The sequence below is a fragment of the Myotis nattereri genome, assembly GCF_964212035.1.
Source record: "Myotis nattereri genome assembly, chromosome: 18".
In the NCBI taxonomy this organism is placed as follows: Eukaryota; Metazoa; Chordata; class Mammalia; order Chiroptera; family Vespertilionidae; genus Myotis; species Myotis nattereri.
Window position 1 is genome coordinate 32,429,726 of NC_138093.1, and position 24,302 is coordinate 32,454,027.

The window sequence follows — 24,302 nt, forward strand, 5'->3', positions numbered from 1 at the left end:
ACTGTAGAAACTAAAAAAATAACTATAAATGCACTTGTACACATTAATATTTTGATATAAGTGGCATCCAAGTTTGGGACACTTACCTACTGCAAGAACAATCACAGCAATGAGTCCTCCATCTGAGAAAAAAATAAAACCAGATTGAAGGTAATTGAGCACACTTGGGTCTCCACATAGTTGACACACTTTAATTTTAAGCAGATCATCTGTAAACTACAGCAAAGAAAATGTACATCGGTCTAGTTTAGTGTGACTCGTAGTGCATCCAGCTCATTTTGATCACAGAGCCCTTCTAATCTGATTCCAGCCTTAGGGTCCAACTTGTGAAACTCTTAATAGGCCCTCATTTGTCCTTGTTTTGTGCTGTAGTAGCCCCACCATGTTATAAAAATTGGAATAATTATTAAAATTAGGAAATATTATTATAAAAATTAGGATTTACTACATTAGAGAAAATCATTTTAAGAAGGTATTTTCCCATTCCAGTTGGTTTAATTCAGTATTCAGTCTATTATTCCATGGTTTTGTTAGAAAGTTCATTTACATTGTTCCCCAAATGTGAGTGTGGAATAAGTCATTAATGAAGTTCTATTAATTGATCACATCGACCTATTTTGCAGTTTTCACAGACAATACATTATTTTATCCATCCTTCCTCATGCAACCCCACCCCCAGATAAGACACAATTTTAATTACCAAGAGTATTTTAAGAATGCAGATGAAACATCATCAATAAATTATGCATAGAAACTTAAACATGCATTTTTTACTGTCCAGAAAGCAATCTAATCTAATAATAGACAAACAGGGTAATTGACTGTACCTTCGCTATGCCTCCCATTGGCTAATCAGTGTGATATGCAAATTAACTACCAACAAAGATGGCGGTTAATTTGCATATGTAGGCTCCAAGCGGCAGGCCGAGGGAAGACTGAAGGCGAGCCGGAGCAGTGAAGACGGAAGACGGGAGGCGGCTCCGGCCAGAGCGAAGGCCTGGGTCCTGGGTGCCGAGGAAAACCGGAGCCGGCGGCCAGGAGAAGGGAAGGCCTATTGCACGAATCTCTTCATGCAACAGGCCTCTAGTAAATAATACCACAAAATCTTAAATCTTAGAAATGTTCGGTAGTACCTCTGCTCCCGAAATGCCATTATTTTTATTAAATTTTATAGGTCAAATTATACATTGGCATGTTTGCCTTTGCTCTTTTTATTTCATCAAAAAATTATCAAGTGTTTAATGAATGAAGGTGCTTTGGATTTACTGGCACAGTGACAGTTTGACCACAGCGTTCAGAGGGGAAACTTAACGTGCATTTTATAAAAAGACTAACCTTATTAAAGTAGGCTAATGTAAAGAAAAGTAATGCATACTTTTCTTCACTCACTTATCAAAAATCCTTATATTTCATGTAACTGCCACAACCATACGTGATCCTTTCCTTCAACATATATTGTGTGAACTATGTGAGCCTATATAAAGTGTGATACACCAGCCTATTATAAAAAAAAAAACCAACCAAACTTATTTTAATGCTTGTGTATACAAGGTATGAATAGAAAGAACATTTATTTACAAATTGCCATTACAAAATAGCACTATCACATGGAAAGCAAGTTAGGTTTTATATATTTCAACCTACATATAAACACAGCAATCGAGAAAGTTCCCTCACCCTACTAGGAATTTGAATTTGAGGAACCTCTTTAAAAACCGTGTTATCTGCCTGTGTCTGCACATACTACTGCTTCCATTTGTCATGGTATCTGCACATAAAACGAAATACAAATGTCAATTATCACATGACAGGTTGTTTCTTCTCTAACTGCAGATAATTGAAATATGATGTTTCCATGGAGAACTCTAAGGTCCCATAATTGAGGGTTTTTAATAAACAAAATAATACCTCAGTCATCAGCTCTAGTTGGTGATTTATCATGGGCATGGAATCTCCTAGAACAACAACAAAATAACTTTAAAAAGAAGTAAAAAAAAAAAAAATAGTAAAGCTTACAGATCCTAAATTCAAAGGTTTGGATTTTTTTTTGCCTTCATACAAAATCTCTTATAATTTTATTTTCCTTATATAAATTATATTAATGTTTTTCATTTAAAGTAGTACTATACATATTATAAATTTATATTCAGTCATCAGCATTCTTCTTCCTCTCCAGTAACATTTCCTGTGACAATATTCTGTGTTACAGAATGCAAATTTGTCATTACTTTAGACTCAATATTAGCCTATAGATTAAATGAGATTCTACTTATAATATAAAAAGTTATAGTCAGAGCATTTAGGAAAGGAAAAAAAAAAAGGCATCCAAATTGGGAAGGGAGGAATCAAATCACCTCTGTCCTAGATGACATGATAGTTTAAGTAGAAAACTGTAAAGATTATGCACATACACATGCACACACACACTCACCTGTTGGAATTAATAAATAAATTTGGCAACGTTGCAGTTTTCAAAATCAACAAGTAAAAATAAGTTCCATTTCATTACACTAACAATGAGAAAACTAGAAAGAAATTGAAAATAATTCTATTTACAATAGCATCAAATAAGAGTGGCGCAGTTGGTTGGAGCATCGTCCCATACACCAAAATGTTGTGGTTGGATTCCTGGTAAGAGCTCATACCTAGTGTTCAGGTTTGATCCCCAGTCAGAGCACATACAGGAGGGAGCCAATCCATGTTCTCTCTCTCTCTCTCTCTCTCTCTCTCTCTCTCTCTCTCTCTCTCTCTCTCTCTCTCCCTTCCTCTCTAAAATAATAAACATATCCTTGGTTGAGGATAAAAAAGAAGTAAAATACTTCAAGAAGAAACTTAACCAGGAGGTGAAACGCTCCGACACTGGAAGTTATAAAACACTGCTGGAAGAAATAGAAGACAATATAAATAAATGAAAAGACATCCTGTGCTCATGCATTGGAAGAGATGATATAGTTAAGATGTTAATGCTATGCAAAGAAACCTACAGACTGTATGCAATCCCATCACTATCTTGAATATGCTTTTTGCAGAAATAGAAAAATCCAAAATAAAATTCATATGGAGCCTCAAGGGACTAGGAACAGCCAAGACAATCTTGAAATGGAAGAGTGAAGTTGAGAGAACTTACATTTTCTGATTTTAAAACTTACTCAAAAGCTACAATAATCAAAATCACAGTGCTACAGGCATAAACACAGGCAGACCAGTTGAGTAGAATACAGAGCCCACAAATAAACCTGTGCATATATAGTCAAATGATTGTATGGAAGGGTGCTAAGAACATTTAATGGGGGAAGGGCAATCTCTTCAACAAGTGGTTCTTGGAAAGCTGGATATCTACAAATAAAAGAATGAAGGTGGATCCTTATCTTACGTCATATACAAAAATGAACGCAAAGTGGATCAAAGAGCTACATATAAGAGCTAAAACTATAAGATGTACAGAAAAAACCACAGAGGACAAGCTTCATGATGTTGAATCTGACCATGATTTTGTGAGTGTGACACCAAAAACAAAGGCAACAAAGGAAAAATAGATAAATTGGATGGACTTCAGCAAAATTAAAAACTTTATCAATGGTCATTATCCACAGAGTGAAAAGGCAATCCATAGAATAGGAAGAAATATCTGCAAATAATATATCTGAAAAGGGATTAATATCCAAAACACATAATGAACTCCTGAAACTTAGTGATAGAAAAAACCCAAATCAAAAAATGTGCAAAAGACTTGAAGAGACATGTGTCCAAAGAAGATATACAAAACACCACCAATAAGTACATGAAAATATGATCACTAATTATTTGGAAATGAAAATAAAAACCACAGCGATATACTACTTCATATACATTATGATGACTAGTATATATAAAAAAACACAACAAACCCAAGTATTGGTAAAGAGGTGGATAAATTGGAACCTTCGTGCCTCACTGGTGGGAACATGAAATGGTGGTTCATTTTATCTGAAAATGATTGCTATACATTTTTACACATAAGAAGTGCCAGAAAACAGAAATTTAGACACCTGTGTGATGTATGTGTAAAGACCCGATGAAAACAAATTGTGTCATACCTCTGTCATGGAAATGAATATGATATGCAGTTACTTTAAAAACTGTTTCTTTTCAATTAGTCCATATCATTAATATTTAATGTCAAAGAAATAAAATCTAAACAAAAAAGACACAAAAAGACCCCCTTTGTACCTTCAGTACATTTTGGGATCTTAGGCTCCCAAGTACCGTTGGCTCCACAGACAATAGTGCGGCTGCCTTCAAGGTAAAATCCCTCCTCGCATTGGAACATAACCTCTGATTTGTACTGAAATTTTCCCTTTTCAAGTGTTGACACCAGTCTCCCATTCTCCAGCGCTGGATATTCACATATGACCACTGAAAAGTGAAGAAATTCCAGAATTAATGGAAAGCTGTTTCAACAGGGGAAAGAAAAAACTAGTGCAAATTAGTAATTTCCCCTGGGTACAAAGAGGCAAGAAATGGAAGACAGAATGTTAATTTAAAACAATACTTTATTTGTGCTTTTTAATTCCAGGTAAACAGACATAGAGACATCTAATAACCTTTTCCCACCAAGAACAGACTGACCAATATACATTATTGGTTTCCTATAAGTTTTCCCATTACTGACACGTTTTGAGAAAGGTCTGATTACCACATACAATTTTGAGGTAAGTACAAAAGCAACTTTGGATGTTCTTTTAGCTCTAGGAATTTTTAAAATTTCAGGCTGACACTAATTTAGTACCTTGATCTTCTAAAAAGGCAGGAAAAGGTCTTGTAATAAGGTAATGCTTGAGCTCAAAGGTAAAAAGTTGAAAATAAGCTAGCCATGCAAACATGCAGAAAGTTATCAGGTATCAACAACATGCAAGAACTGGAAACGTGCAAGAAATAGAAAGGCCAGTGAACTTAGGGCTGCGTTTTCCAAGTATTTTGGACTGGAACTCAGAGATCAAACCTCACTTTTATATATATATATATATATATATATATATATATATATATATATATATATATATATATATATATTATTGATTTTTTTACAGAGAGGAAGGGAGAGAGATAGAGAGTTAGAAACATTGATCAGCTGCCTCCTGCACACCTCCCACTGGGGATGTGCCCACAACCAAGTTACATGCCCTTGACCGGAATTGAACCTGGAACCCCTCAGTCCGCAGGCTAATGCTCTATCCACTGAGCCAAACCAGTTAGGGCCAAACCCCACATTTTATAATGTAATCTCCCAGGTCTGAGATAAAGTTAAAACTTCATAGTTAGTCTTGGTACCCATGTACTCAGGTATTCCCCATTCTGTTCTACTTCTTACAAAGTAAAGTGCTGGGTATGATCCTCTAGATTGATTTCAGGATCCAGCCATGCGTTTCACAGAAATTGGAAAAATCAAAAACAAAACAAAATACTGGGCTGGCAGTACATGCAAGGAAACACCTTCTGAGATTAAATCTGAGCAATGCATAGGGCCCATAATCCACTGCTTTTCAACCAGAAGGGTGCTCTTCCTCCTCATATGGGGACCTGAATGTCCATCAGGATCTTGTCCCTTCAGCCTGAAGAACTTCCTTTAGCAGTTCTTATAGTGCAGGTAGGGCGGTGACAATCCTCTTAGCTTTTATCTAAAAAATCTTTTTTTTTTAAATCCTCACCTGAGGACATGTTTTTGTTTGTTTTGTTTTAAAATTTAGACAGAGAAGAAGGGAGAGAAAGATACATTGATGTAACAGAGCAACATGGATCGGATGCCTGCATATGCACCTCAACAGGTGACCAAACCCACAACCTGGGTATGTGCCCTGACCAGAAATCAAACCCGCCACTGTTTGGTGAATGGGACAATGCTCAAACCAACTGAATCACACTGGTCAGGTCTTCAAATATATTTTTTAAATTTTACCTTCAGTTTTAATAAATTTCTCCTTAGTAGAGATGTCTGTTGCCTGTTTTATTTTTATTTCAGCACATTATCAGATATTTTTAAAAATTTATTTATCCTCCTAGGGTCACTGAATTTCCTAGACTTGTGGGTGGTTGTTTTGGATCAAATGTGGATAGTTTTTGGACATTATTTATTCATATAACTCTATACTGTTGTTTCTCTTCTTTTTCTGAAACTCCATTAACATGTATATTTGTCTGCTTGCTACTCTTTCCCAGGTTGTAAGTCTTTCCCTCTTAAAAAAATTGTTTTTCTTTCAAATCATGTTGGATTTCTATTGTTTTGACTTCCGGTTCACTGATCTTTTCTATGTTGTACTAAAATGCTCTAAATCACAGTAATAATTTTAAGTTAGGTTTACTGGATATAGTTTATATACAGTAAAACTCACCATTTTAAATGTACAGCTTTATGAGGTTTAATAAATGTAAACACTCATCATGTAATCACCACCACTATACACATAGAAGAGTTTCATGCCAAAACCGGTTTGGCTCAGTGGATAGAGCGTCGGCCTGCGGACTGAAAGGTTCCAGGTTCGATTCCGGTCAAGGGCATGTACCTGGGTTGCAGGCATATCCCCAGTAGGAGATGTGCAGGAGGCAGCTGATCGATGTTTCTCTCTCATCGACGTTTCTAACTCTCTATCTCTCTCCCTTCCTCTCTGTAAAAAATCAATAAAATATATTAAAAAAAAAGAAGAGTTTCATTATTCTCCAACATTTCCTGTAATCAACTCTCCCCACAGCCACCTCCAACCACCTTCCCCAACCAGCCAACCATTCATCTGTTTTGTATCACCAGTGTTTCTTTTCCAGAGAGTCATAATGGGATCACAGCCTCTGAGTATGGCTCATTTCACTTAGCATAATGCATTTGAGATTCATTTCTGTCATTTTGTGGATTAGAAGCTTATTCCTCTTTATTGGGGAGTATTATCTCATTATATGGATGCCCCATGGTTGTTCATTAACCACCTGAAAAATATGTGGCTATTTCCAATGTGGGGTGATTGTAACTAAGGCTGCTATGAATATTCTCCTATAGGTTTCTATGTGAACATGTTGTAATTTAGTTGGATTGCTGAGTTGTATGGAAGTATATGTTTGACTTTGTAAGAAATTGCCAAACAGTGTTCCAAAATGGACATACCACTTTGCATTCTTAACAGCTATATATGAGGGTTTCAATTGCTCCATATCATTGCCAGTAGATGATATTCTTAGGTGTTTTTTTCTTGTTTTTATTTTCAGCCATCCTATAGGAGTTGAGTGATAGCTCATTGTGGTTTTGTTCTTTCTTTTTTTTCAATCCTCACCTAAGGACATGCTCAGAGAGAGAAAGAGAGAGAGAGATCAGTTGTCTTCTGCACTTGCCACAAACCCACAGCCCAGGTACATGCCCTGGCCTAGAATAGAACCTGCAACCTTTTGGTACACAAGACAAAGCTACAACCAATAGAGCCATACTGGCCAGGGATTTGGCTCATTTTTTAAGACTCTTATAGCAATGTCTTTTGAGAGCAGCAGCTTTGAGTTTTTAAGAATTCCAATTGGTTAACTTTTTTTTTCTTTAAAGGATCATGGTTTTGTATACAAGGAATCTTTGACCGATTCATGAATATGTTCTATGTTTTCAAGTAAAAGTGTTATTATAATTCTGAATGTAAGGCAAGTCTAAGATCTATTTTTAGCAAATGTTTGCATATGCTAATATGGGTTGTGGTTCCCTTTTATGGCATATTGATGTTCAATTGTGCCTGTACTTTTACCATTTTCCACTGAATTGTTTGTACATGTGTGCTAAAATCAACTGGAGACAGTTGAAAGGCCCTACCCTAGACCCTCTATTCTGTTCCGTTGTTTTCTATGGCCATCCTTTTACCCATACCACACAGTCTTGACTATTCATTAAATAGTATGCTTTCTAATAAGTCTTGACACCAGAGTCCTCTAATTGTTTCCCAAAATCATTTTGACTATTCTTATTCTTTTGTCTTTCCAAATAAATTTTAGAAACAATTTGTCAATTTCTTAAAAAACTTCTGGGGGAAAATTTATTGGGATTATACTCATTTATACATCAGTTATAGAGGATTGACATTTTTGTTATATTGTGAAGGAAAACCCCTATTCTGTAAAAATACTGTTTGGAATTCTCTGCTATTCTTTGGACGGTCTCTTATTCTGAAAAAAGTAACTTTGCTTTCTAGCCTGCTTGAATAGTGGGGGAGATAAACTTAGCTATCTGACCTTGTAGGCCAGAGACTAGATACACCCAATGCTATGCCAGGTGCATTCTTTAATTGGATAGAACTGTATAGTTTTCAAGGCCGCCGCCAGCAAGCACACAAAGGGCTGGCTCTTCTATTAAAAGAGAAGTTCTGCTTGTAGCTGTGCTTAGATTTGGATTCATTTCCCTAGGCCCGCCGCGGTGAATAAAGTGTAACTCCAAACTCTCAGAGCGCTGTATGGTTCTGGTCCGGTTTTTTCTGTAACAATATTGAATCTTGAAATGCATTAGCAATGAATTTTTCTGTATTTATAAATGCCTTCTTTAATTTTTAAAAAGTTTCCTTGTTTTAACTATTCAAATATTGCACATGTGTTGTTAGATTCATTTGCAAATACTTTGCATGACTCAGTGTTGTAAATGGTACTTTGAAAGTTTAAATTTTTAATTGTTTATGGCCAGTGTATGGACATACTACTGATTTCTGTACATTGAATTTGTGTCTAGCAACCTTGATAAGACTAAAGTCTTTCATATTTTCCACACAATCATGTCATATTGAACAATATGTATGCCTTTCCAATATGTATGCCTATTTCTATATTTTGCCTTATTGTACTGAATAGGACCTTCAATATGATGATTAATAGGGCAGGATGAGTAGATATCCCTGTCTCATCCCTAGGTCATTGGAAAATAAATATTTTATCATTAAGTGTCATGTTAGCTGTGCAATACTTATAGCTACCTTCTGTCAGGTTGAGAGAATTAGGTCCCGTCTATTCCTAGTTTGCTAAGAAGTTTTCTGTCAAATGCATTTATTTTTGCATTTATTAAGATGATCATGTTTTGTTGTTGTTTTATAGTCTCTTTGAATGGTAAATTACACTGATTAATTTTTAAATCTGAAAAAACCTTGCCTTCATGGAACACATCCTACTTGATTATGATATAGTATTCTTATTTTCATAATATGACAGGGTTTTACTTGCTAATGTTTTAATAGTTTTGTTAGAGTAGGCGGCTAGAAACATATGAGCTAGAAAATGCAGTTGGGACGTAGAGGGGATACATGTGAGAGGTGACAAATGAAAAATAGACATATATATATTTCAGAGAGGAAGGGACAGGGAGAGATTTATAGAAACGTCAACCATGAGAGAGAATCATTGATAGGTTATCTCCTGCACGCCCCACATTGGAGATCGAATCTGCAACCTGGGTATGTGTCCTTGAACTGCAACCTCCTGGTTCATAGATGGATGCTCAACCACTGAGCCATGCTGACCGGGTTGTCTGCAGAATATTTAATGATGTTCTCTTTTTCATTCTGGATATTGGTAATTTGTGTCTTCTACTTTTTCTGTCACACTGGCTATAGGTTTATCCATATTATTGATCTTCCCCAAGAACTAGGTGTAGGTTTCAAATGATTCTCTAGACATGTTTTTTTCAACTTTACTGATTTCTATCTTTATTATTTCTTTCTGCTTTCTTGTTCTGTATTCAACTTGCTTTTCCTTTTTAGTTCCTTAAAGTGAAAGCTTATATTCTTGAGCTGAAATTTTTCTCTTGTTCTAATGTATGTATTTCATGCTATGAATATTCTTCTAAGCAATGTTTTTGCTCTATTTCGCAAATTTTGATACTTCAATATATTGTGTATTCATGTTCATTCAATTCAAAACATGTTCTAATTTCTTTTTTTTATTTTTTTTATTTTATTTTACTTTTTTTTATTGCTTAAAGTATTACAAAGGGTATTACATATGTGTCCATTTTATCCCCCCGCCCTAGACAGTCCCCTAGCCTCCTCTATCCCCCAGTGTGTTATGTCCATTGGTTATACTTATATGCATGCATACAAGTCCTTTAGTTGATCTCTTACCCCCCTACCTCCTGCCCCCCAACCCTCCCCGGCCTTCCCACTGCAGTTTGACAATCGGTTTGAGGCAGCTCTGCCTCTGTATCTATTATTGTTTAAAAGTTAAAACATGTTCTAATTTCCCTTGTGAATCCTTCTTTTATTCATGGGTTAGTTAGAGGTGTCTTCATAATTTTTAAATATTTTGGGATTTTATAGATATCTTTGTTTTGATTTCTGCATTCATTCCATTGTAAAGATACTGTACTGTAAGTAATTTCAATTTTTGAAATTAAAAAACTTAAACATATTGCCTAGAATATGGTACTAAAATTATGACATATGCACTTGAAAAGAGAATATATTTTCCTGTTTTTCAGTGGTTCCTTTTGTTCAAGAGTCAAATATTTTCCAGTATGTTCTACTTTTGGTCATGCTCAAATGCCTTAGGCATTGTTTTTTAAGTATAGGTAAACCTCTGAGTAATTTCAGGTTTGTTTCAGGCTACAACAATAAATGAGTATTGAAGTAAAGAAGGTTACAGTTGTTTTGCTGGGTTATGGTATTCAATTCTCAAAATACAACTCAACATGTGTGAAGGGCAATAAAGCAAAGCACAATTAAACAATGTAAGCCTGCATGCTTTGCCTAGACTTTATCAATCTGATTGGAGAGAGGGTTAATCTCTTACAATTTATTCTACCATTTTGGCTAGGCAGAACTGTCAAACTTCTTGTATTATGAGATAAAACTTCCTTAAAGCCAGTGTATGGTTTTTTGATGCTTTCTAGCCAAAAAAAATTTAAATCATGCATATACATAGTACTTAACAATGTATAAACAGGAATGTCAAGGACATACGTGGTGAACAGTGGGAAACCCTGCAAGTAGAATTATTTTTATTCTAGCTCACTCATAAAATTATATTAGAAACAAATATAACAGGAGGAACAAGCATATACGGCTGTTTTTGTTGTTGTTTGTTTGTGTTTTTACTTGTTGCCCAAAGTATGTAAAAGTTGGTAAGAGTTTCCACACCATTTGCAAATGGGAGGGAAAGAAATGGAAATGTTATCACCTTTACACTCAGGAGGATCAGGGCTCCATTGGTGAAGCCCAGAACAAACAAGCCTGCTCTCTCCAAAAAGTGAATACTCCTCTGGTCCCTTTGAAGGATTGCAACTATAAATCACTTCTTCATTATATTCAAATATATCCTTGTGGCTGTTGGTGAATCTCCCATTTGGTATTTGTTTAGGTGGTTTACACCAAACCTCTTAAAAAGAGAGAGAAAAAAGGACAGGAAAGGCAAAGAAAAGGTAGAAGATTAAGACGGCATTAGCAGTGTCCTATGACCTGCCTTCAATAGTTCATTACCATATGATTTCTACATCTAGCAGCAAATTCAATAAACATTTTAAAAAATGTATAGAAAGAAATGTATTATCCCAATTCAAACCATTAATAGAGAAATAAAATTTTAGAATGAAACCCATTTTCTTAAAGACCCATAGAGATACCTGTATGAAAGACTTGTGCGTATCTGTAAGGCCATGTTAAGTTTTTTCTAGTCATAAGAGATGCTGACAATTTAATGAGAAAATATGATTTAGGAAGACTCAGTGCTAGTTGAGAAATGCTACATCCATTCCCGAATCAGTGGTTCTCAGGTATGCCACGATTTTGTCTTTTCTCACTGTCATCCTTAGAGTGGGCAGTGACATTTTCCAATGGCCTGAGACTGTCTGATGAGCCGCAGAATGAATGTGGAGCTCTTCCTTTAAGCCAGATACTGAAGAGATTAGATAAACGTAAAGCAATGACACTCTTCCCTTTGTTTTGGAAATGTTTGATCTTAGGACAAAAATATGTTGCATTTGTTAGCATGCATTGAACTTATTGTCCTTAAAAATAAATTAATAAATAATTATTTAAAATCTTCTCTGTTTTAATCCCAATATAAGGAATATCAATAGCACTAACCCACCTGCAGAAAAGCGCTGTGGGTCTTGGTTAATTGTAAAGCATACGGGGGTCCCCAGGCCAAAAAGTTTGAGAACTGCTGCTTTAAATTCTAAAGAGAGAATGTACTTACCTTCACAATGTGGTGGAGCATCACTCCATTCCACATCATTTCCAGAGAGTTCACAATATAGAATTTTTGTTCCATGTAAATAATAACTAAATGAGAAAAGAAATGATTATTGTTTTCTTTATCACTTAACAGGAACACATAATAATGAAGAAGTTTTTATATGGTTGTTTTTCGGCACTACAGTAGCTTCAGGGAGTTTTTGAAGTGACAGGTATAGAATGTGTTAACTGAATCTGCAATGTAATTAAATGCAGAGATTCTTCATATGAACACACGTTGGCCTAGAGCAAAGTGTCTAAATAAATCTGTCACACCTGACAGTCTGGTGATTGCCACCTCTGGCAGGCACAGCACACTGTCACATCTGTGTCCTTGCTCATGCCATTCTGCTCTGTCAGGGCAACGACTCAGCAGCCAGATCTGGCCCCAGCGCTGACCTGACTGCATTCGAGTCCCAGCTCCAAGACTGACTTGTTTGTTGGGCTTGGACAAGTTGCTTAATGTTTCTCTTTATTTTTTAATTTTTTTGTTAACCTGCACCTGATGATATCTTTTCAATTAATTTTTAGGGACAGTTGAAGGCAGGGAAGAGAGAGAGAGAGAGAGAGAGAGAGAGAGAGAGAGAGAGAGAGAGAGAAAGCGAAATATGGATGTGAACGAGACACATCAATGTATGTGCCCTTGCTCAGAATAAAACCTGGGACCCTTTACTCCACAGTCTAGCGCCCTAAACTTTGAGTCAAACTGGTTGGGGCTGGTTCTCTTTCTTAAATTCCCCATCTGTGGAAAGGTGTATATGACATGGGGTGGTTTTGAGTAGCAGGTGAATTAGCATCAGGAACATAGGAGTGCGAGGCAAGTTTTTGGTGTTATGAATACTCTTCAGATTAGAGTAGCTTCCTAAGTAGAGCTCAGGGAGACCCCTCTGCGATGGAATCTCCGATGATTGTAATTCACAGAACTCTCTCCTCCTTCTGTACTCTCCTTATAAGGATCATGAACAAGTCTATTTCTGCAGTACTTACTGTTTGCTATTTTCCTTGGACACCTCTGTTTATATTGTGCTTCTCAATGAAGCTAAAACTTCTTTGAGAATATCTATGTCAGCCATTTTCAACCTTTTTCATCTCATGGCACACATAAACAAATTACTAAAATTCTGTGGTACTCTAAAAAACATATTTTTGCCCATCTGACAAGAAAAAGGTATAATTTTGATTCATTCACACTGGACAGCTATTGTTGTGTTGGCTCTTGCCATTAAAATATATATATATATATATATATATATATATATATATTAATTTCAGAGAGGAAGGGAGTGGGAGAGAGAGATAGAAACACCATTGATGAGAGAGAATCATTGATTGGCTTTTTCGCCTGCACGCCCCACACTGGGGATTGAGCCAGCACCCCAGGCATGTGTCCTGACCGGGAATTGAACCGTGATCTCCAGGTTCATAGGTTGTTGCTCAACCACTGAGCCATGCTGGCCAGGCTTGCCTTTTTTTATTTGACAATCTAAGGGAAAAACGGTCAGTGACTCAACTAAATAGCAGATATCTCATCAGGAGCCTGGGGCCAAGAAGACATTGAACTAATAGACTCATAGTGATAGAAAAAAAAAAGTTCAATCAAAAATCCTTTCTATAGCAAAACTGTGCTTCTATCGTGAGGGAACTATTAAGACTTGCCAAAAATAAAAGGTAAGAAAATTTCCTACCACTATACCTAATATGCAAAGAATGCTTAAGAGTGCCCTAAAAGGTGAACTTAAAGGACACCAGAGAATAATGTTACCTGGGGAGCCAAGATGTTATTGGGGTTGATTCTTATACTTAGGGCACCAAAAGCTCTGAAGATGAATGGACAGGACCCGAGTTGCCAAAAGCTAGCAAGATAATTTCATAGGAAAATATCCTTCCCCTCCCTATCCATATAAAATCTGGGTGCTTGGACAGGAAGTGGGGGAGGTCTTTGAGCTGGGAATTCTAGATCTTGGGGCACCTGAGTAAAACCTCTTTCCTTTTGCACCAGCACCTGCCTCACAAGTTTGGGTTTCCTTGCAGCAGGCAGCTGAACCTATGTTTTTTTGGTTACAGTAAGTCATGCCTTATGGAACAACATCTCAGTGTGGGTATATTCATGGGCAATTATTAAATCTAGTATTATTATAACAATGGTTTGTAAATGTATTTTTATGTTCTATGTGATTTAAGAAACTAACCTTACAATGAAGAAAAATGGTATAGAAGCCAGTATTTCAATTATTATTTGGATGGTAGTATGACATTAACAACCGAAAAGGATGGGGATGGAGCTGATAAGGATCCATGATTGTAATTTATTGAATTTAAGTTGCTATAAATTCAAATTATAATGTTATATATAGGATGTTCAATGTAATCCTCCTGGGAACTGGAAACAAAATCACTATAGAATATACACAACAGAAAATGAGTAGGGGATTACAACATTTAATTATAAGAGTTAACTTGCAAATGAAAAGAGAATTGCATGAAAAGAGGGGCAAAAAAATTTTTCAAAAAGAAATAGCTTCCTCCTTGTCCATAATTATTTTAAATTTATTTTGAATTTTTAAAAATATGTCTTATTTTATTTTAGAGAGAGGGGAAGAGAGAGGGAGAGAAAGACACATCAATGTGAGAGAGAAACATTGATCAGCTGCATCCTGCATGTCCCTCACTGGTGATCAAGCCTGAAACATAGGCATCTGCCCTGACAGGGAATAAAAATGTGTCTTCCTGGTTCACAGTTTGATACTTAATCACTATGCAATTCTGGCCAGGCAATAATTACTTTAAACTTAAATGGATTAAATTCCACAATCTAAAGGCAACATGGGCAGAATGGATAAAAACAAAAGATCCAACTATATGTTGTCTACAGGAGACTCACTTGAGATTCAAAGAGATGAACAAGTGCAAAGTGAAAGGATGGAAAAAAATCTTCCACCCAAATTGTCACCAAAAGAGGGTAGCATCACTATACTAATTCAGGCATAATAGAATCAGAAAAGGTTGTAAGACACAAGCAGCACATTATATTTTAATCAGTTTCACATACTGCAAGAAGATATAATAATTATAAACATTTATGCACAAAATAAGAGACCTTCAAAATACATGAAGCAAAAGCTGGCACAACTGTAGAGAGAAATACACATTTCAATGAAACAGGCATTTCTCCAGTAATAGTTGGAGACTTCAATATCCCACTCACAATGATAGATTGCACAACAGACTGAAATAAGTAAGACTGAAAATAGAGGACTTCAACAACTAGATCTCACAGACATAGAGCACCATAGAACAGAATTCAAATTCCCCTCAAATGCACATGGGACATCTTCCATACTTTGAGCCACAAATTAATATTAACTAATCAATAGGTTTAAAATAGATATATATATATATATATATATATATATATATATATATATATATATCATGTAATGTATTTTCTCTAACCACAAAGTGGATAAAGTTGTGAAACAAAACCCTTCACAGCCAGATTTTCTGAAGGGACAGGTTTATTGACTAGCCATATGGTCACCAGCAAAACCAGGTCTGGGGCATGCAGTTTAAACCACCAGTAGCAGGGAGATGAAGGCAAGCATTTCCGCCATCCTGGTTTAATGGGGTTCTTTTACAGCTTTGAGTAGAAAGATGTAAGTTATTTTGAAGGAATTCACATTGTCTATAGATAAGGGGGCAGAAGAAGGGTAAGTGGGGCTAGTTCTGGGATATGTGTATAGTCTGTAGGAAGAAGTGTTTGCTGCTTTTGGATTATTTGTTGGCAACAGCGTGAACATTCATGTGGAAGCAGGATGCGGTGAAATCTGGTGGACAGCTACCCCTTAATGAATAGGAGCTATACTAGCTCTTATATTCACATTATTCTGAAGTACCTCTGGAAGTTCATTCAGTTTCAACACATATTTCATTAATTCCTGCCCTTCCTTCTGTTAACTGATTAATTCCCCATCTCTCTTTCCACCCTTTGATCTATTATAGTTTAATGTAGGACCATGTCATCACAGTTACTACATTTTTAATGACTAAAATAGACTTATTATTATTTACTAGAGGCCCGGTGCATGAAATTTCGTGCACTGGGGGGTGTCCCTCAGCCCGGCCTGTGCCCTCTCACAGTCTGGAACCCCTTGCTCCTTACCGCCTGCCTGCAGTGGAGACAGGAGAGGCTCCTGCCATTGCTGCTGCATTCGCCAGCCATGAGCCCAGCTTCTGGCTGACTGGTGCTCCCCCTGTGGGAGCGCACTGACTACCAGGGGGCAGCTCCTGCATTGAGCATCTGTCCCCTGGTGGTCAGTGCACATCATAGCGACCGGTCGTTCCACTGTTAGGTCGATTTGCATATCAGGGATTTCTTATATAGGATAGTATGATACAATTTTGTCTTTCTTTAATTTAAATTTCTTTCTATTTATTGCACAGCTTTTCAGTCTCCATAAAAAGCCCAAGGGTTAATTGGCTGTAAGTATAACTTGTTCCACAGAAAGCAAGATGAGATCAACATAATGGAAACGCTTGAGAAGAGAACCAAATCAAAAATGGAACCAGCAACATTTACCTTCTTTCTCCAAGGAGCAGCTTACTTACCCCTCATTACAACCATACTGAGCTTCTGTACCAAACTCCAGATTTCCATTTTTGTACTTTATTTGTCCATTTAGTAGTTCTTCTAGCTGTGGACATGACTTTTCTAAAAGGAAAATTTTCACATTTGTTTATACCAATTTCAAAACTGATTTGAATCAAAGTACAAATTCTACACTGCACTATTAAATTGATAGAAATATTTTTCTTCTTATTTATTGTTATTACATTTATTGGGGTGACATTGGTTAATAAGCATACATAGGCTTCAAGTGTACATTTCTATGATGCATGATCTATATATTGCTTTGTGTGCCCACCACCCAATGTCAAACCATCTTCTGTCACATAAATTTAGTCCCCCTTACCCTGTACTACTTCCACAAACCCCCTTTCTCCCCTCTGGTTACCACCAAACTGTGGTCTGTGTCTATGAATTTCAGTTTTATATCTCACATATGAGTAAAATCATATGGTTCTTTTAGCTTTTTCTGACTGACTTATTTCGCTTAGCATAATATTCTCGAGGTCCATCCATGTTGCCACTAATGGCCAAACTTAAGATTCACATTTACCCAGAGCGTTAACAGTCAAATAAAAAATTTCCAGGAGACTTTCAAGGCCTGCAAAAATACATTGCTACCTAAAATCTACATCTACATGAGAAAGCCATCATGGTAATAGTGGAATACGGAGTCTACAATGTGTGAAAATCTTTAGAGCAATAAAAATAAAAATGTTGTGTACTTACTTGTACAAGCCTCCTGGAGAGGTGCCCATATGTTGTCAGGCTGACAAACAGCAGAGATGGAAAGAACAGGAAAACGATGCTTGTATCCTGGGCGACATTCATATTCCACTGTGTCCCCTGGATGATAAGGGGGTTCAGGATAACCCTTGGGTTTCATAGATTGGAATGTTAGTAGGTCATCACAGGCATCTGGACATAACAAAAGAAGAACATGAAAGTAAAGTATTTCCTCTTTTTCACCAGTCACAGATTATGGCCTTCCAGAATAAATGGAAGGTCCTTGGCAAGATTTTAAGTGATTGTGCCAGGCTTTTACCAGATGAGGTGTTGTGCTTGCTTTAAAGAACATCCTATTAGCTTTTGGATTTTTCGGGCATAAGCTGAATATTCTTTCAACAGTAAATTGAAGAGACAGCTGCAATATTTTTGGTTTAATAAATATTTATAGATATGCATCTTTCCCATTTTTTTTTTTTTTGCTGAGTTCATTTCACATTCACCTCTCCCCTAAGAAGGCTTTACAGCCCTTGATCAAATTACTCTTCCACAGTTTGAAACACAAACTTATGATGGCTTGTCACTTCAGGCTCAGTCTCCTCTCAGGAGGCACGTTCCTAGAGGTCAGGGACCATATGCCTTCTTTTCCTACTACACTCTGTGCCCCCTGCGTGCTCAAGACATGCTATGGTAAGTGCTGACTCTTAAATAAGCATCATGGATTTCATAGGTCAAAATAAATGTGGGCTAAACTATTTTAAAATATAAGACTTTCATGTCATATGTTTCACATTAGTGAGTTGATTAAAGGTCAATTAAATGTCAAAATTTATAATTTAACATTATTTTTAAATATAATCTATTCTTCCTTCACTAATCAATGGATCATGTTTGGCCACAAAAGTTCTGAGGTTATGCTGAAACCGGTTTGGCTCAGTGGATAGAGCGTCAGCCTGCGGACTGGGAGGTCCCGGGTTCGATTCCGGTCAGGGGCATGTACCTGGGTTGCGGGCACATCCCCAGTGGGGGATGTGCAGGAGGCAGCTGGTCGATGTTTCTTTCTCATCGATGTTTCTAACTCTCTCTATCTCTCTCCCTTCCTCTCTGTGAAAAATCAATAAAAATATAAAAAAAAAAAAAAAAGTTCTGAGGTTGCTGTTTAAGCTGTGTTACTATATTGCTATGCTGTTAGAATTTTTTTATTTCTGGATTTTTTGGGTAGTTTTCTTCTTCCTAGAATAGTATCATTTCTATGTCGGCCATTCCTCTTCCTTTTAATTGTCTGTGGGCTTGAAAACCTAACAAATCTGATAGAATTAGTATATAAAATAATGTGATGGAGACACATCAGTAAAATCCTGAAGAGCTAAAAGCATGCAGAGGTCCCTCCTATAAGATTAAGGATCTAAGAAAGGAGCTAGATCTATGCTGATCCCTGAGAAACCTCTTTTCTTATTCCCTGGATTGGCCTTATGTCAGGTTGATGTTAAACTTTATATACACATATATATATATGTGTGTATACACATATATACACACATATATACATACACATATATATACACACACACATATATATACACACACACACACACACTTCTACCAAAGAACAAAAAATATGTGACTGTTTTAACATTATGTAAATTTCAGGTGCACACTGTTGTAATAGGACCTCTGTATACTCTATTGTGAAGTTTAGTCTTCTTCCTTCACCTCCTTTAACCTCTTCCCCACCACCATGTTACCATTTGTGAGTTTTGTTTGTTTCTTTGCTTTTTTCATTTGTTGCTTTAAAAAAAAAAAGCTGTTAGCTTCTACTGAATATTATAGTTCATTTTTCTGGAACTTACTAGTTAACATGTCCTTTTCTGGTTGACTTATTTCCTTAGCATAATCCTCGCAAGATCCATCCATGTTGTTGCAATCGGCAGTATTTAATCTTTTTTTATGGATGAGGCGTATTCCATTGTATATATGTACCTCTCCCTCTGTATCCAATCATTTGTTGAAGGACACTTAGATTGTTTCCATGTCTTAACTATTGCAAATAATGCTGCAATGAACATAGTGTTCCATATATCTTTTTTAAAAATATATTTTTATTGATTTCAGAGAGGAAAGGAGTGAGAGCGATAGAAACATCAATGATGAGAGAAAATCATTGATTGGCTGCCTCCTGCACACACCTTGCTGGGGATTGAGCCCAAAACCTGGGCATGGCTCTCTTGGTCAGAATCGAACCCAGGACCATTTAGTCCGCAGGCCGATGCAAGTGCAGAAGCCCCAAAGCGGCAGAGTGTGGCCTCTGAGCAGAAAAGCCTTCCCTCCCAACAGTCATTTGTTAAATGCTCTCAGAGAAGCATGCTCCTTCCTCCAGGGCACCTGACTGGGGTTATAACACTAGCATTGTGGTCTGGTTACTGTCCGCCAGTCCCAGTACATTTCAGAAAATCTTTATTGATTGCCTACTATGCGCCTGGCACTGGGTATCTAACAGTGAGCAAAACACAGTCGTTGTTAATGTTCATGTGTGTGCATGTGCAAACAGGCAAAGTGTCAAATAAGGATCATGAAAATAGGAATGGTTTGTTATTGGTCACCGGTATGTCCCCAGAACCAGCACAGGGCCTGGCTCATACAAGGCAAATCGTTATTGAATGAATTCTCCTAAGGAGAGAATGCAGCATACAAACTGTATATGTAATAGGATCCTTAAAATCACTTGGGCATAGAAACACATGACATATAAAGACAGTTTGAAATGCATCAAAATATAAAATGGTTGTCCTTTTATTGTATATGTTTTATAGAATATATTTTCAGTGAAACACGAATCAAACTCAGTGGATGGTCTCCAGCTACAGGGGAAAAGCCTATTGATGTTATTTATTGTTTATTTATTATGATTCATTTCTCACTAGGTTTTGCTACCAGTATTTTCTTGGTTGCTTCTAACTTCCCCTCAAACAGGCCCCAAACTAATGAACAAAAGAAAACACATTGCCCTAAGGACATTGGGAATAGCATAGGATATTGTCTATATTGCATGGAAATTAGAACATGACGCCATGGTTTAAAAATAAAAAAGCAACAGCCTGGAAACCAATACCTATATGATTGGGGGCAACAAGCAGCCTGTTACCTTTTTGTACAAAAAGCACTGCATGTCCTTCCCAATCCTTCTAAACCCCAGGCCCTGGAGCTCGCTCTCACTTAAGGGCTCTCTGGGTAACACGCGCTCCCCAAACCCCATACAAAGCAAGCAGTGAGCTTCCTTGCCCCACACCCTGCACCTCTGGCCTGGACCCTTCTGTAAAGCATATGCCTGGTAACACCCGGCCCGGGATCCCCCAGCCCAAGCCAGTGGGCGCAGCACCCCACTCACCAAGGCTTCACTAAGCCCAGGGGGCACAGGGCAAAGCCTCCCCAGGGGCCCAGCACTGGCCCAAACAACAGCCCACACACTGGGCACTGAGGAGCAGGCCGCACCTTCACACCTGGGCAGGGCTTCCCATCTCGTTTTGTTAATTGTTGACAGTATTATTAGTTGTTCCTCATTCTGCCGCCCTTCTGCCCCCATCCATCCTGCCCCCGCCCCACCCTAGGCATTCCCCTGTCCGTGGGTTATACATATATGCATATATGTTCGTTGTTAATCTCTGAGCATCTTGATTAGCTTAGTCCTCAAACACCTGCAAGCTTTTGCTAGGGACACCGCTTGGCTCCAGACAAACACTGGCTGCACCAAGCACTTGGCAAGGCTCTGTACCTACCACCTTAACCACCCTCACCGAGGGCCCTACGGTGTCCCCACCCTCCTGGATCCCCCACAGAACAACCCGGAGGATCTGTGACTAAGGCTTCCACCCTGAACTCACATCACCTGGGTCCACAAGCCCTGAGCCTCCTCCCCCCCACACCAAGCAAAGTTCCCTTTGCCCTCCGCTCCTGTAGACCAGCTCCCCTACCCGCTCTAGTTTCCCTCCAGAGCTGACACCCTTTCCCTTCCCTACCTGAGCATGTGGGTACCAGGAGCTCTAGGGCCAGCACTAGGATCCCCAGGAAGCCCCAAGAGAAGGGACTCTCCAGGCGGCGGGAGGATGCCCTGCGCGGCTGGTAAGATGCCGTCATTGTTCTGGACATCAGCGGGAAACCTGAGGGACAGTGAGTTTTTGTGGTTTGGATGGCAGCTACCACACACAACAATCCCCAGACTCAAAAAGTGTCAAGTGCGTTGCCGTTAATGGGCGTGGTCCGGTCCATTGCGTCACGCTGGGGCGGGGCCAATGGCGGGGCGTAGGGCCCAGGGCTGTGTGTTAGCCGAGGAGGGAACGGGGCGTGGCCTGGCCAAGGTCTCATCCAACTGGGTCCTCTGGCAGCTCAGGCTCCCGCTGCTGGAAGCAAGGCCAAGGTTTCCTAGAAATGGGGGGTCAGTGCCTGGTCCTTAACCAGGCAATTAGCACCCCACTCAAGAAGGATGGAAAGGAAAGGAGAGCTGGCCCAGCCGTCCTTGCTTCTTTCCAGGACGCCAGGATCCAAGACTAAAGCGCATGAACCTGAAAATAAAAGCCCAGAGCCCAGACGGCAGGTTGGGTAGGTGCCAGCACCCCTACGGTTCCACTTTTGTCCTGAGGCCTCCAGATCTAGTCTCAGAAAATTATTTTTCTCGAGATATCATAAGGAGCTGACCCTGAGCCTCCAGTGGGAAAGGGATTCCCCTCTTCCACTGGTGGACACCCCACTTCCACAGATCACAGAGCCAGGGCCTTTGCTCAAATTTGGCACTAATCAGGCATAATTAGGGACAATAGTTGAGATTTCCGTGGTTGAAGGTCTGCTACTGAATCCTCTCGAGGCCTGGTAGATTTCATAATCACCAAGATGGCTTGGCCACTGCACCCCCAACCCCAATATACATGCTTCTGCCCCTAGTCCCTTGAGAGGCCCCTGGGAAGGTACATTATTAAACACCGTGCCATTAAGGGTATTGGGTCTCAACCTATAGGACTCTTGCCATTTCGGAACTAAATGTTTTATTGGAGACAAAATACACGTTTGGAAAAGGGTAAGGACACTGGTGTATCAAGTGTCAAATTCCTGAGTGTGATTAATGCCATGATTGGTGGGATGAGTAGGAATTGATAAGAGGGAGAACTTTTGTGGTGAAACCATCTCAATTCTGGAACATTAAGAATGAGCAAGATTTACTGGTAGAGTTGTGAGTAAATCTGTAAGACTGGTTTTTAAAAAGAGTAAGGAGGGATATTAAAGAGCATACGAAAGGAGCTGACATTTTGTTCTCTAGTTGGCAAAGAATCAAAATGTCAGCAATTGTGAGTAAACGCATTGGGACCAGCAGCATCCTCAAATGTTTAGTTTTTAATATAACTTTGTTGTACGTTAAAAGTTTTACAATGGACATGACTTTTACACCACCACTTCTGTTTAGAGTTTATTTCAAGGATATCATCAGAGCTGTGAGCAAAGATGTAAAATTTTGGCAACATATAAAATGCTAATTGTTTGGTAACAGTAGTAAGGAATTTATGGGAATCCTATGCAGCATGCAATGTTAAAATATCAATGTAACTGACAGGTTTGCAGACTCCAAATCAGCATGTGACCTTTGGCATTTCCTTTATAAAACAGAGTGTGTATTGGTACACATAAAAGAGGTTAGTTGGAAATATACCAAATTAACTTAGTTGAAAGGATTGTGCATATTTCATTTTCTCTGTGCTTTTTCGTGTTCTCTATAAACACAAGTTACATTGGAATTAGGTAATAAATAAAATTGTAATAATCCAGTTTCTGTATCCACATCTATTTTGTTTATAGAATGATGCAGATAGAACCTCTATCACATAGGGTAAGGAATGAGAGGTTGGTGAGGAAACGGAAGCTCTCAGTACAAAACTCAAATGCTCCTTCTGGAATTACAAAACTCCATATATATTTACACAATTCTGCATCTGAGATGTACTGGGTTCAATAAATCATGGAATTTACTGTTCCTCCCTGAACAACACAATGTTTTGATTCTTAGCTGATCATATAAGTCACTCGGTGTGGAGGTAATGTGTAAAACTGTTGCCCATGAGAAAACTATACCTGCCCCAAAGGACTCCTTGCGGTTAATTGGGATCCAATTCATAACCAGAATCTAGCAGCCATTGTTTACAGATGCACCTCTTGCACTCTGCATTGCAGGAGGGTCGAACTACCCAGGATGCATTTGCTGATAATCACAGTGCTAGCCTTACATGTAAATTACAAGTTTACTAGAATGTTTTTTTCCTGTGGTTGTGGTAGCTATGTAGGGCATAAGACTGTGTGGCATACATTAAAGTACTGAGTAGATAAGAGAGATTGATGAATATTACCTAACCATTCCCCATTTCTTCTTTTGTCAAAGGAAAGGTGTTCTCAGAAGTGAGCAACTAAATAAAAAGAGTCTTATTCCAGAAAACCCACAGGTCCATTGTAACTCACAAAATCGTTCCTTCAGTCCTTTTTCTGAACCATGGCTGTGTCAGGGGAGATAAACAGGATCCAGTAGTTTGGAGGCGGCTTGTCATCCTGCACTGAACACAGTCAAGACTGAAAGAAGTATTGCATAGTCTAGCAGTGGTCGGCAAACTCATTAGTCAACAGAGCCAAATATCAACAGCACGATGATTGAAATTTCTTTTGAGAGCCAAATTTTTTAAACTTAACCTAATACATTGTTATTAACTTAATTAGGG

General features: G+C 38.2%; 1 protein-coding gene across 1 annotated transcript in view; it reads right to left on the reverse strand.

The window, feature by feature from the left end:
• Positions 1–21,687, reverse strand: part of LOC308534728 (membrane cofactor protein-like) — a gene marked incomplete at both ends in the record, with an annotated part of 56,406 nt that extends 34,719 nt beyond the window's left edge. Inside the window, 6 exons of the mRNA XM_081113290.1 lie at positions 87–122; positions 4,246–4,395; positions 12,169–12,254; positions 16,812–16,914; positions 17,560–17,748; positions 21,570–21,687. Of these exons, the coding sequence (XP_080969416.1) occupies positions 87–122; positions 4,246–4,395; positions 12,169–12,254; positions 16,812–16,914; positions 17,560–17,748; positions 21,570–21,687 (682 nt within the window). The remainder of the gene's footprint in view (positions 1–86; positions 123–4,245; positions 4,396–12,168; positions 12,255–16,811; positions 16,915–17,559; positions 17,749–21,569) is intronic.
• Positions 21,688–24,302: the final 2,615 nt, after the last annotated feature.